General features: G+C 39.8%; 1 protein-coding gene across 3 annotated transcripts; it reads right to left on the bottom strand.

The window, feature by feature from the left end:
- Nucleotides 1-2061: 2061 nt before the first annotated feature.
- Nucleotides 2062-10405, bottom strand: LOC307079361 (tumor necrosis factor receptor superfamily member 14-like). 3 transcript variants are annotated; one of them, XM_079741649.1, is made up of 12 exons: nt 10146-10405; nt 9208-9305; nt 8656-8855; nt 8254-8379; nt 7850-8008; nt 7576-7663; nt 7047-7171; nt 6848-6873; nt 6681-6717; nt 5489-5550; nt 5197-5257; nt 2062-3925 (listed from the first exon to the last, which is right to left on the bottom strand). In XM_079741649.1, the coding sequence occupies exons 3-12, from the start codon at nt 8813-8815 to the stop codon at nt 3300-3302; spliced, it is 1470 nt and encodes a 489-aa protein (XP_079597775.1). In that variant the 5' UTR covers nt 8816-8855; nt 9208-9305; nt 10146-10405; the 3' UTR covers nt 2062-3299. The 3 variants fall into 3 exon arrangements, with proteins under 3 accessions (XP_079597775.1, XP_079597776.1, XP_079597777.1); XM_079741650.1 differs by lacking the exon at nt 9208-9305; XM_079741651.1 differs by lacking the exon at nt 5489-5550 and having other exon boundaries at nt 3786-3925.
- Between the last annotated feature and the right edge of the window lie 2481 nt (nt 10406-12886).

Raw genomic sequence — 12886 nt, 5'->3', positions numbered from 1 at the left:
TGAGGAACGAATGAGTAATGAATGATGAACGAATGATGAACGACCAGGGCCCTAACTGGGGCCCTAACGGCCCTAAGTGACAGTTACTCAGTAACTACTGAGGAGTTACTGGTAAACAGACTAGGGGACTACTCTATTCGTTACTGAGTCTGGGTGTGTGTTTGGATCAGGCATTTGGGCTGTTATGTACTTGCTGATAAAGTCGTTACTGTGAATGATGAACAACCAGGGCCCTAACTGAGGCCCTAACAGGGCCCTAAGTAACAGTTACTCAGTAACTACTGAGGAATTACTGGTAAACAGACTGGGGGACTAATGTATTCGTTACTGAGTAACTGTCACTTAGGGCCCTGTTAGGGTTCCAGTTAGGGCCCTGGTTGTTCATCATTCGATACTCAGTAACAAATACAGTAGTCCCCTAGTCTGTTTACCAGTAATTCCTCAGTAGTTACTGAGTAACTGTCACTTAGGGCCCTGTTAGGGCCCTGGTCGTTCATCATTCGTTACTCATTTGTTCCTCAATAACTACACAAGTTTTTGCGTACCTTATTGTAAAGTGTTACCCTTTCTTTTTATTTAACATTAGAAAATGCAAGGCATAAGATATCCCACCTGAGATGTTTTCGCTCTCTCTTTCTTAAAGGTGTTTCTTTTCAATAAATCCTGAGAACGGCACCAAAGTCGAGTGGAACAAGAAGAGAAAAGTGTTCTCAGTCAATCCCAGAGTCCTCACTCTGATCTCAGACCTGGCTGACCATGAGTGGACCTTCCAGTGAAGTTGAGGGACAATATGATAAAAGGTACACTCGATGTTATACACACTGCAGATATAGTGTTGTGTTTTTGTTGAAAGTTTTACAAGAAAAATTGTCTGGTACACTTTGTACATGTTCAGCGTTACTGCATTGGTTTTGTACTTTCACTTAAGTGTAAAGGTATCTTGTTACATTGTGTAAGTAAAGTGTGTTCCTCTTACTACACTGGTTTTGAAATGGGAACAGTTTATTATGATACATTTAATTAACCTCACTGTTTTGTTCCAATTGGGCTTGCTGTAGATAAAGTATGTGGATTTAACATAGCGCTTTCAATTGAACGCCCAATAGCACTTTGTACATAGTACTTACGCTGGCCAACCATCAGTAAATGGAATTGATTACAATGTTAAACTCTTTTTTTTTCTATGCTCTTTTTCTTTCTAAGATAGTTACCATGCTTGCTTATACATATAATCCAAATGTGCAACCATGCAATTTCAATTGCAAGAGAAATCAGTCAAATAAGATCAGTAAATCTATAAAAAAGAACACACCATAGAAACAGATGGCCGATAGCAATAATCCACAACGCGTATCATTACTACAAAGTGCTGCTCTCCCGAGAGCATGGGCTCTCCTTCATGACCCACCCGTCATTCATATATATTTTGTTATATGATCAACTTAAAATACTTGATGTTTACAACAAATTTCAAATAAAGAGTATATATTTGAAAAGTTTAAGGTGGATATTTTTTCTGGCTGTTTTGGTACATATAGTAATTTGACAATATTAATTCATGCTCTGTGTATTAACTTTACAGAATAGAATGTGGCACAGAATACACTATTGGCAAGTTCTGCATCCTCTGACAACAATCAAACTGCTAATTTGTCTGAATATTTTAAGTATATTTACAAAATATCTAAAAATAAATATCTGATATTTATGAAAATATAATAAATATAATATATAATATAATATATATATTTTTTTTATAGATTGTTTTTCCCGGAATTTCAGTTTTTTTTATTGGTAAAAAACAAGCAAATTCTTTAACCGTAAAATCAACAGTATCAATATATTTTTTAACCATAAAAGAAGAATTCTTTTTACCGTTATTTAACAGTAGAGTTCTGGCAACCACAGCTGCCGGTATTTGACTGTAAACAATTACAACTTTTCATGTACATTTTCAGGTAAAACAATGTTTTTTTTTAAATGTCAAAACTTTATTTTTTACAGTAAAATATTGAGTTAAGCACTTTTTTTAACTGTAAAATAAAACAACTTTTCATGTACATTTTCAGGTAAAACAATGTTTTTCTAAAATATAAAAACTTTAATTTTTATGGTAAAATATTGAATTAAGCACTTTTTTAAACTGTAAAATACAACAACTTATCATGTACATTTTCACGTAAAAAAATGTTTTTTTTAATGTAAAAACTTTATTTTTTACGCTAAAATATTGAATTAAGCACATTTTTTAACCATAAAATCAACAGTATCAATACATTTTTTTACCGTACATGACAAAAAATATTTTACCGTAATTTAACGGTACAGTTTCGGCAACCACAGCTGCCGGTATTTTACCGTAAAATCAGCATATTTTTTTTTACAGTGTACGTGGAACAATCCGGATTTTCCATGTATGGTAACGCTGCAACATGCTCTTCCGGAAGGTAACCAATCACAACGGAGTGGGGTTGGCAGGAGGGGGGCGAGTGTTGACAGAGAACGCTGAAAGCGCCCAGATGAGAGGAAGAGTTTCCCCGAAATCTACATGTCTTTTGTGCTGTGATTCGTGTCAGGTTGCTCTATAGGAGTCATTAATAAGAAATGAAGACCAGAAAAGTAGTACAATAGGAGATCTTTAAGGAACCAGGAGGGCGACAAAGCTCCACTACGATAGTCCGAACACTCCCAGGATCCTTTGCAGCACCCGGAACACGGCGACCACGGCCGTGATCGCCACAATACAGAACATCATATACGTTCACTGACTGAAGTTCAGGAAAATAAAACTCACATTTATCTCTAGAAATGTCATCAAAACACATTTAAATAATGAAACAATCTTAAAATGGCACATTTTCTACTAATATTGCGACCGTAATGGATTATTGCTTACAAACATTGTTCCTTTCGTAAAGGTTGGTGAGGAGTAACCTTTTGCTAAAGGTGGGTTAAAGGTTGCATCGAGGCACCTTTCCTTAGCATTTTTAGAATTCGAACAACCTTTTTCCAGGTCATCTCGTTAGGAAAGGAAATTTCCTAAGCAAAAAACAGAGTCCGTAGGGGCCCTTGGAGTAGCAGGCCATAGCAGAGCCGAGGAACACTGCTCAGAGTTATTGCACCTTGAATACAATGGTAGCACTTAAAGTTTAGCACGGAACCACAGCTTCAATCTCTACAAAATTAATCATGGGTAAAAAATGTGCTCATCATCGTTAGTGTAAAAAAGTGTAAAAATATCAAAAAAAATCATAAAAGAAATTCGCTCAAAAAAAAAAAAGTTTCAGTTTCTTCTAAGTTTAAGTTTCTTCTGCAATGTCATTCCCCTTGAATAGTGAAGCACGGCTCCCGGGACTTGGGATATTAAAGTGACTTGATACCGACTTGCAGCGAACATGAAACCAAGGGGGGTGAGCTGGGAGACTCCATGGTCTCTCCTGATGGGGACATGTTTTGGGACATGAGTCACCAGATTCACTTTCAGGTTGTTCGCAATTTTCGCGAAATGGCGGTACTTCTTCTGCAATGTCATTATCCATCAATAGTGAAAAAAGGTCGGTGGGCAACTTGGGATTTTCAAGGCAGCTTGATACCGACTTGGAGCGAACACGAAACCTTCTGGCTGACTGGGAGGTGGAGGGGAGACCCAGACTGAGGAGGCTGGACCGGGAGGTGGAGGGGAGACCCAGACTGAGGAGGCAGGACCGGGAGGCTCCATTGTCTCTCTTGGTGTGGACAGGCAGATCGTCCTCCTGATTGACTGAGACTGACAAAGATCCATTATGTGTGGGGCTTGAGGGAAGGGCTGGACCCAGACTCTGGTCACCATCTTGATCATCCATAGTTTCATCAGGGATAGTTATGGTACATTCTTGTTGGTCCCTGGTTGGCTCAGGACCGTCAGTGGACTTTAGCGGTGTAGTTTCTGGAAGAGAAGGCAGCAGAGAGTCAGGACATACAGCCAGCCTCCACATGCAGCAACACTCACTGAAGACTGAAGCCCAGTGGAGCAGCTCTGCAGCTGGGTACTCTCAGGTGGAGATGAGGACACAAACACACACACACAACCAGACACACACACAATCAGACGAACATAACCAGACACACACCCAGAAACAAACACACAACCACATACCAGAGACACACTACCACTCCACACAACCAGGGACACACAACCATAAAAAAAAACAGTTACCCAACCACCCCACAAAACCACAGACAAAAACAATAAGGACACACAACCAGACACACATCCAGACACACAGAACCAGACTGAAACAGTGTAGGGATATGGCTTCCATTATCGTTGTCAAACGACGACAAAAGTATTCAAAGGATGCTTCCACACCAGCGCTGTTTGCTCCGGTTAAATCGAACCCTGGAGCGTTTCCCCTGACGGTGCCTTTCCTTTGGGGTGGATTGTCATTTCAACGCAAGTTTGGTCCAATAAAGCAAACGATCATTGGAAACTGGGTTCTATGTCCGCTTCCAAGTGAACTCTGGTTTGGTTGGCTTTAGGTTTTCCACGTGATCCGACCTTTCTACACCTGTGGTCAAGCCAGCCGCCGCTAAATTTGGAGTGCACGCGTATTCTATCCTTTATGGCAAACGCAGCGAAGACGACCACAGCAGCAGCAACATGTCAAGACAGCAGTCAATATCATTCAGCATAACCAAGATACATGTTAGTCTAATGTAACTATGATACATGTTAGTTTAATGTAACCAAGATACATGTTAGTCTAATGTAACTATGATACATGTTAGTTTAATGTAACCAAGATACATGTTGGTTTAATGTAACCATGATACATATTGGTTTAATGTAACTATGATACATGTTAGTTTAATGTAACTATGATACATGTAAGTTTAATGTAACCATATTACATGTTAGTTTAATGTTATCGTGATACATGTTAGTTTAATGTAACCATATTACATGTTAGTTTAATGTAACCATATTACATGTTAGTTTAATGTTATCGTGATACATGTTGGTTTAATGTAACCATATTACATGTTAGTTTAATGTAACCATATTACATGTTAGTTTAATGTAACCATATTACATGTTAGTTTACTGTAACCATGATACACGTTAGAGTTTAATGTAACCATATGATTATAACTGATCATGAATATTTTATAGAATTATAGCAACAATGCAGCTTTAACACAATTAACACAACTCACCTTCAGCAGGCTGTGTTTCACTGGAGGGAGCTGGAGGGCTGGATGTCTCTAGACCTGCAGGCTGTGTTCAAACATACAGTTCATCCATACTGTTACACCACTGCATTAAATCCTCTGTCATTCTACTACATATAAGGTAGCACTATACAAATACACTTTATATCATTTGACTAAGACCTACAATTAATTAGCAACAAGGTGTAAAACAACATTTTAACAATAATAATAACAAAGACAAAATAGTAGTTTATTATTAATGACAAAGAGACCACAAATAATGGGCTGAACGTACAGGCTCCGTAAAAAGGAGAGGTGTGGATGAGAAAGCAGATGTCTTTTCTCCAGCAGCTCCTTCTGAACGGTTATAGAGTAGATAAAGTTAGCCTTACATGTAATGTAACCATGATACATGTTAGTTTAACGTAATCCTTACCTCCCAGGACTATGATTGATATCATGAAAATATGCATCCTATCATTATGAACTGCTCCATATATTCTAATCATGTAGAATCAGTTGAATCAGATCCTGGTTTCCACTCTGAATTAGCCTCTACACAGAAGAACATCTTGACAGACTGAATACGTGTAGGGAGACGGCTGCCATTATCGTGGTCAAACAAGGACAGAAGTCTTTCTACCCTTTGTGCCTGCTCTGTGTTGTCATGACCAGTGGCGGTTCTTCATTGAATTACAACCCGGGCGAGACCCCCCCCCCCCCCCCAAAGGCACGTTTTATCATAACAATATGAGTGAAAGAGAAACTTAAATTTCTCAATTGCAAGAAATTCGAGGTGTGTGACTTTAGCCCACTGATTCCATTGGAGTATTGCTCTATACCAGGCAGATTTCAATCCGCGCTAACAGCGGATCCCCCGTCCCACCCCTTGTCCGTTCCATTTGGGTGACTCAGAGGTGAATGTCCCCCGCGCCCCCCTCCACTTCTCACACAGCTTCTGTGCACGGCCCCTTCTCAGCAAGCAGGGCCGCCTGCAGCCAGAGGGGGCGCCAATATGCCAATTCCCCACACAGTGATATGATAGATCTTAGAAAACCGCTTCGCAGCGCAGATGTTTTTTTTTTTTTTTTTTTAAGTGCTCGTGCCGCCCCCCATGGGTCATGAAAAAATGCCGCCCCGGGCGGCTGCCCGCTTCGCCCATGCCCAAAACCACTGGTGGTCATGACGACTCAGTGAGCTACGTTATAAACGCCACTGAGCTGACGTTATGCTGGCCACATCGCCCCAGCTATGAGAGTAGTGTCTTATATACATGGATAGCTCCATTCTATAATCTAATATCTAGATCATGTTGTTCAGTAGATCTGCCACTCTGGTCCCTCTGCTAGGTAGGCTCTGACTCTCTGGTACAATTAGATTAAATGTTTTAATCACAGTGGTATCATTTGACTTGGTGTGTCAGTATTAATATTAATAAATGATCTGTTACTCATTTACAAAGTGAAACAAGTGGAAAAAGAACTCACCAGTTAAGCCCCTCTTCTGTTCCGGTGTTTTCTTTCTCTATAAAATAAAATGTGAATAAAATATCAACATTGTGTTAATTACAAGGTCATCATCTAATAACTCCAACACTGTCAGCTAGGGTCACACGTATTATTGTGTTCTGTATCAAACCAGTAATAACACTTACCTTCTGATGTCTTCTATAAACCAATGCTATATAGAGATAAACAATACAGTAACATGTCAGGTGAGCAGCCAATATCATTCAGTATAACCATGATACATGTTAGTTTAATGTAACATAATACATGTGAGTTTAATGTAACCATTATACATTATTGTTGAATGTAACCATAATACATGTTAGAGTTTAATGTCACGCTTACCTCCTAGGACTATAATTGATAAAAGAGATATGCATCCTATTATTATCAACACAATTTCCCAGTATTTAAGACATATAGAATCCGTGGAATCAGTTCCTGTTTTTTTCTGCACCCCTCCCTCACACCTGAAATGAGAAAGACAAAACCACGTTTAGAGAGAGTTGTAGACTGGGTGATGGACCTTCCTGTAGGCCTTCAGGAAGGTTTTTGAGCTAGATGTCTGAGCCCTACCTGCTCTAATGACCTGTATCTGCCTGTGTCTGAATTCAATATACAATGTCCGCTTTGGAGAAAATTACTAGATAGTAAATTATTTATATTGTCAAGCATTAACAACACTTTTATAATATCTTATTCTGCCATTTGGATTATTAAATAGAAGAGTAAACAATATAACATTATGACTATAATATGTATTTTAAGAACAGGCAAATAAAAGCCAAACCAGGACATGAAATATTGCCCAGGCCTAATTCTTAACAACCGTTATTGTACTTTATGTATAGATTGTTTAATTTACTCCACTTACTTTGTGTGGTTCTTGCAAGACGACCGCGTGCCATCTGAGAATGTTCCATCAGCACAGTGAAGGCACTCCATGTCTTTATCTGCTGTTCCTGTAGGAATATTCATGTTTTATTAAAACACGACCATTCTGAGATGTGCTGGGAACATTTGTGATCATTTTTAAATTTTCTATCGGTTAACAGTTAAAATATCACAAGCTCAACATCGTTGGAACAAGGAATTTTAGAAATGTATCTATAATCAATGTTGATGTGCAGTATATATAGAACACCAACCTCTTTGACCAATGTAATGACCAGGACTGCAGCTCAGACGGTGTCTCTGAGCGTCCCTACATCCACCTCCGTTAGAGTCACTACAGAAGAATCCATCCAGGACCTCACACACAGCATCTGATGTTGATGAACACGACCTCTTCTCCTTCAGACCGAGACCTGTCAATCACAACAGTTACAGAGGAACCTGAGACAACTACTACTACACAACTACTGATATAAATATGAACACAACTACTGATATAAACATGAACAACATAACTTCTGATATAACATGAACAACACACCTTCTGATAAAACATGAACAACACACCCTCTGATATAAACATGAACAACACAACGTTCCCATCAACACATCATATGGGGGTTGCATGGGGGGCATTTCCATTAAATAACAGATGTACCTGTGTCACACTTTCTACAGGTAGAGCATTGCTTATGTCCATTATAGCCGGCTTGGAAATAACCATCGGGGCACATTGAGCACTCTGTAATCCTTCCCGCTGTGCAGTCCTTCACAACATGCTGTCCTGTTGAAAATAACATTTTGAATATGTTGTAGATTCATAGACAGTATATGTTGGACATGTTGTAGATTTCTGGACCGATTTGTAGACGGTATCTGTTGTAGATTATTAGAAAGTAGATGTGGTATCTGTTGTAGATTATTAGAAAGTAGATATGGTATCTGTGGTAGAATATTAGACAGCAGATCTGGTATCTGTTGTAGATTATCAAACAGTATATTTTCTATACGTTGTAGACTTTCAGACAGCGTGATAACAGTTCAGATATTTGACTCTTACCAGGCAGACATTCAGGGCAACATTCCGTCCCTGCTCGGTATTCATTCAGGGCACGACAAGAGATTGAAGCAGCAACGTCAACGTTAAACGTATAAAACACTGAACATATTAACATGAATACTAGAAACATGTTTGTCAGGTTTGTATGAGCTTCCACCATCAAACTGCAGTCACAGACACTTCTTGACCTTCAGAAATATCTGGGGAGGGATGAAAGAAAAACAGTTCATCAATTAAATAACGAGTTCTGAGGACGGGTTAGAAGATCATTTGGGGGTTTGAGAAGAGTTGTGTTTGGTTCAATCAGACTATTCATACTGTTCTGTAGTTAGTTATTATTTCTGTGTTGTTAATAAATAAAGATTTTATACCCCAGTTGCATGATTAAATGTAGCCTACTTGACGTTACCAATAGGGGGATTCGTATATGTGGTTCTGTAGACATAAGATAATTAAGAATTGTACACTAAATTAAAATATCTGATATGCGGTTAAAATAAGGACCGTGAACATTAAACAAACAGTCACAAAAAGCAGGAAAAAAAAAATCACTTTTGAACGTCTTTTAACCAGGTCCTTATGGCTTTGATCCCACACTGATTCTAGCGACGCGCCTAAGTGGGATGATCGCCGCCTTGTATGCACAACACCTGTATGCACGCACACACACACACACACACAAATATAATGAGCTGAAGTGGTCAGTGTGCTGGAAAAACAGTAGAGAGGGCTCTATGGACTCTAGGCAGAGGCGGAGTGGCCGTTCGGGACGAACGAGGCGAACGAGAGAGAGGAACCAGTTCGTTTCGTTAGGGAGGGGGGGATGGAACTGGTATCGATCCTATCGACGCTAGAGTCGAGCTTCAAAAACGAGACGTAGTATGGATGTTTTGGGACCGATCCGCGCACCCCCGTGACCGCTAGCCTGACCGCGCTGGGGAAAGGTAGACGCGTTGGATCGTGTGCATCACATCGTCTTTGGCAACGGGGTTAAAATCTCCCATTTACCGCATTGACTTATTCGAAAAAAAAGGCAAAACACATCTTGCCAGCGTTAACCTTTTCAAAGTTGTGGAAGTTTTCTCGTAATTTACTTTTAAAGCGCTTTCCGGCGTATGCTAACACCAGCCTACCTAGCATTAGGCTAACAGCTAACAGCAGCCAGCTAACAGCTAACAGCAGCCAGCTAACAGCTAACAGCAGCCAGCTAACAGCTAACTGGCTTCGCCCATCCAACCTAACGGGTTAACACATTTCTGAAATAAGTAAGAGGGGACATTTGTGGTTTGGCAGTCCATATCAGCAAAACGTTATTCCTGAAGTGAGGGGACATTGTCATTTTGCCCTTCATAAGGGAATTTGGTACAGTAGCAAATGCTGGGTCCGAGCACCTGAATGCTAACAACAATCCACATTAGCTCCGCAACAGGTACATGTTCTACATTTTATGGATGGTCTATCATTTATAATAATATAATCATTAACTTTACCTCCTTAATGGGCTTTTGGAGATATGCTGGTGATCCGCGGGACGCAATGGAAGGATGCGTCCCTTGAATTGAACTCTTTCAGTGGAGTGCACAAACTATTTTTGGTTTGTCCGCGTTTTTAGGTGATGGGCAAACATAAAAGAAGAGATCTATTTGAACTCCTTCGTGTCCGGCCCGGTCTGATGAAATGTCCAAAGATTTTAAAAAATATATCGTAGTGCCCACCTCCTGGGGCCATCAACACGCCTACCTCCCCACGTCTTGATGGCCCCACTCGTCAGGTTACTCCAGGTCAATTTTTCCAGCTACACGTGATCATAGAAACCTATCGAATTACATAACATTCCACACCCGTAGACCCGTTTGGATTGACATAGCCGACCTACATACAAGCATGGGTTCTTCACTGATGATATTTTGTTTCATACTCATCCCGGTGCCTAAAATACCTGCTGAAAAGTTATTCCATGAATGGCATTCTAGTTCTTAGATTGGAGAATATGCCAAAGTCTTCTGAAATATAAAAATAAAAGGCATTCATCATTTTTGACCGCTGGTAAACTTGTACTGTTGTCATAACTTGGGTATTTAGGTATCTATTCATGTGAGTAATGCTTTGAAATGGTGTGTCATTTCTGTGACTAATCGATGAACATTGTTTTCTTCCTACATTTTTTTTCAGGCAAACCGATAACGTTAACGCCAAATAAATTAATTACTGAAAGGACTATCCTAGAGCCCTTTCAAGGAGGTGAGGTAGTTTCCCGGTCCCTGATGGCAGCAGACCCCACCACATAATACTAGAATGAAAAGCTGACAATCATGGTAAACGTGGTTGAAGCTGGAGACTGTTACTCCATTACAGATTGGATAATAATAATAATAAGCATAATATACAAATAGTAATAACGAAAATAATGTTGTGCGTGCTAAACTATTAGGTTTGTGTGTTTTAGACGGCTGGGAGAACACTGATCCCCCATCCAAGCCATATCATAACTTGCTGTCAAATGAGGGCTTTAGCGAGGACCAAATGCTGTTATAGATCTACCTGATGCGGCAGCACATCGAGATGAAGGTGAAGGTCTCCCAAAAACTCTAAAAGGCCGCTTAACGCACGGCTTAATTCTGCCAAGGCCAATAAAAAACTGTCATGGAAAGGTGAAGCAGAAAGGTTGGGCAGCCATTTCCCCACAGTCTTTCTGTCCTGATTAAGTCTACAGGAAATGGAACACTCTTTGCTCATGCCTACAAAAGAGTTGAAGATAAAAACAAATAAACAGGGAGTAGGGAACCGTTCAAGTTGTGCTCATTGATGGATGAGCTTCTGGGAGGACATGATGTGGTCTCCCCTGGTGTTGGGACATCAGCGGTGTGCCGTCCTGAGGCACTAGGACTGACAAATGTACTTATTGTCAAGTCGCTTTAGATTAAAGTGTCTGCTAAATGCCCTAAATGTAAATGTAAGACATGATAGACGTTTTACTGCATTCACTGACGATGCATCTAGCACAGCCACAGCACCAATTGTCACACCGACGCTGTCTCGAAGGGTGGATGACCCGTTGATGAGATTCCTCTGAGGGTCAGGAGAAGCCAGTCGGCGTGGCAACGAGACGACTCCAGCCCTTCTGAAGCCTGCTCAGAAGGGCTCAGACGACTCAACGGTGGGACAAGCTGTCGTCTGTTGCGTTTGAAAAACTTTATAATGTCCTTTTGAAAATAGCTTTGTTAATGTATCCTGCTGATTGTATAAGAGTATGACATTTTAATGGCATGGTAATGTCCAATGGGAAAGTTACGTTTATGTTATTTGTTTGGAACTCTTGCTGTAATCTGTGTTATGCACACTTTTAATTTGCCATTTGGAGATTGATCTGTTATGGTATACTAATAACTGCTTGTAATATTTCCAAGTAGAATGACGTGGTGAATTAATGAATTTGTAATGTCCGATGTGTTTAATTACATTTATGTTAATTTATTTCGATTTCTCACAGACATTTGTAATCTGTGTTACACATGTAAAACTATTTTTGCGTTGTTGGACACTTTTTTTTTGTGAAATTTGAAGATAGTTCTGTTATGTATCGCATTTTTGAATGGCACATTTTGTCAGATTCTTTGTCTCGTGATAATGGAATATTGAATGAATGAATAAAAAAGGTAAAACTGTTAATTGAGGAAAATACGATTTTCACTGGTACATACATAGCCTACTAGAAAAAGCATCGCAACAGCAGCAATCAGTTTAATGAGAAAATCAAAAGCTGATTCATCAATAATGAATAGAATAAGTTGCAGCCTGATTTGGCTGCAACAATTTGGCTACACCTCCATCAATTAAATAGGCCTACCGCGATCATATTAATAATATGACTAGGATAGTCTGATCATTTTCATCTCCCTTTCTAGGGCAGCCCCATGGCATAGCTGACATAGCTCTGAAGCACTAATGCACTTATTGTGTAATAAAAAGGCTGCCATTATCATCATCACGCATCAATTCGGGTGTTCTGCAGTTCCCATTGTCACGCATAGGAGTGATAACTAATGGGAAGGCCTGTCCAATGAAAGCCCTGTGTCCCAGCAAGCTGAACACGCCTATCTTCTCCTGACAAGTTGTGCTGAAGTTGGAGCCCCTCCACATCATAACAAACCGTTCCAGTGGTTACAACACACCAATCAAGAACAATATTTCTTTCATCGTTTAGGATTTTCCATAATTGCAATTAAAAGCT

Source organism: Pollachius pollachius (assembly GCF_949987615.1).
Source record: "Pollachius pollachius genome assembly, chromosome: 8".
Taxonomy (NCBI): domain Eukaryota; kingdom Metazoa; phylum Chordata; class Actinopteri; order Gadiformes; family Gadidae; genus Pollachius; species Pollachius pollachius.
The sequence above is the reverse complement of the archived record's forward strand: the minus strand, read 5'-3'. Positions and strand labels throughout refer to the sequence as shown.

What these genes read in the sequence shown, in the direction of transcription:
- LOC307079361 (XM_079741649.1), bottom strand. Translation starts at nt 8,815, where the DNA reads ATGGTGGAAGCTCATACAAACCTGACAAACATGTTTCTAGTATTCATG. An exon ending in ACAGAAGAGGGGCTTAACTG is followed by an intron (nt 5,551 to 6,680) that starts GTGAGTTCTTTT and finishes ATAACCGTTCAG; the next exon opens with AAGGAGCTGCTGGAGAAAAG. An exon ending in TGAAACACAGCCTGCTGAAG is followed by an intron (nt 3,926 to 5,196) that starts GTGAGTTGTGTT and finishes CTTCTCTTCCAG; the next exon opens with AAACTACACCGCTAAAGTCC.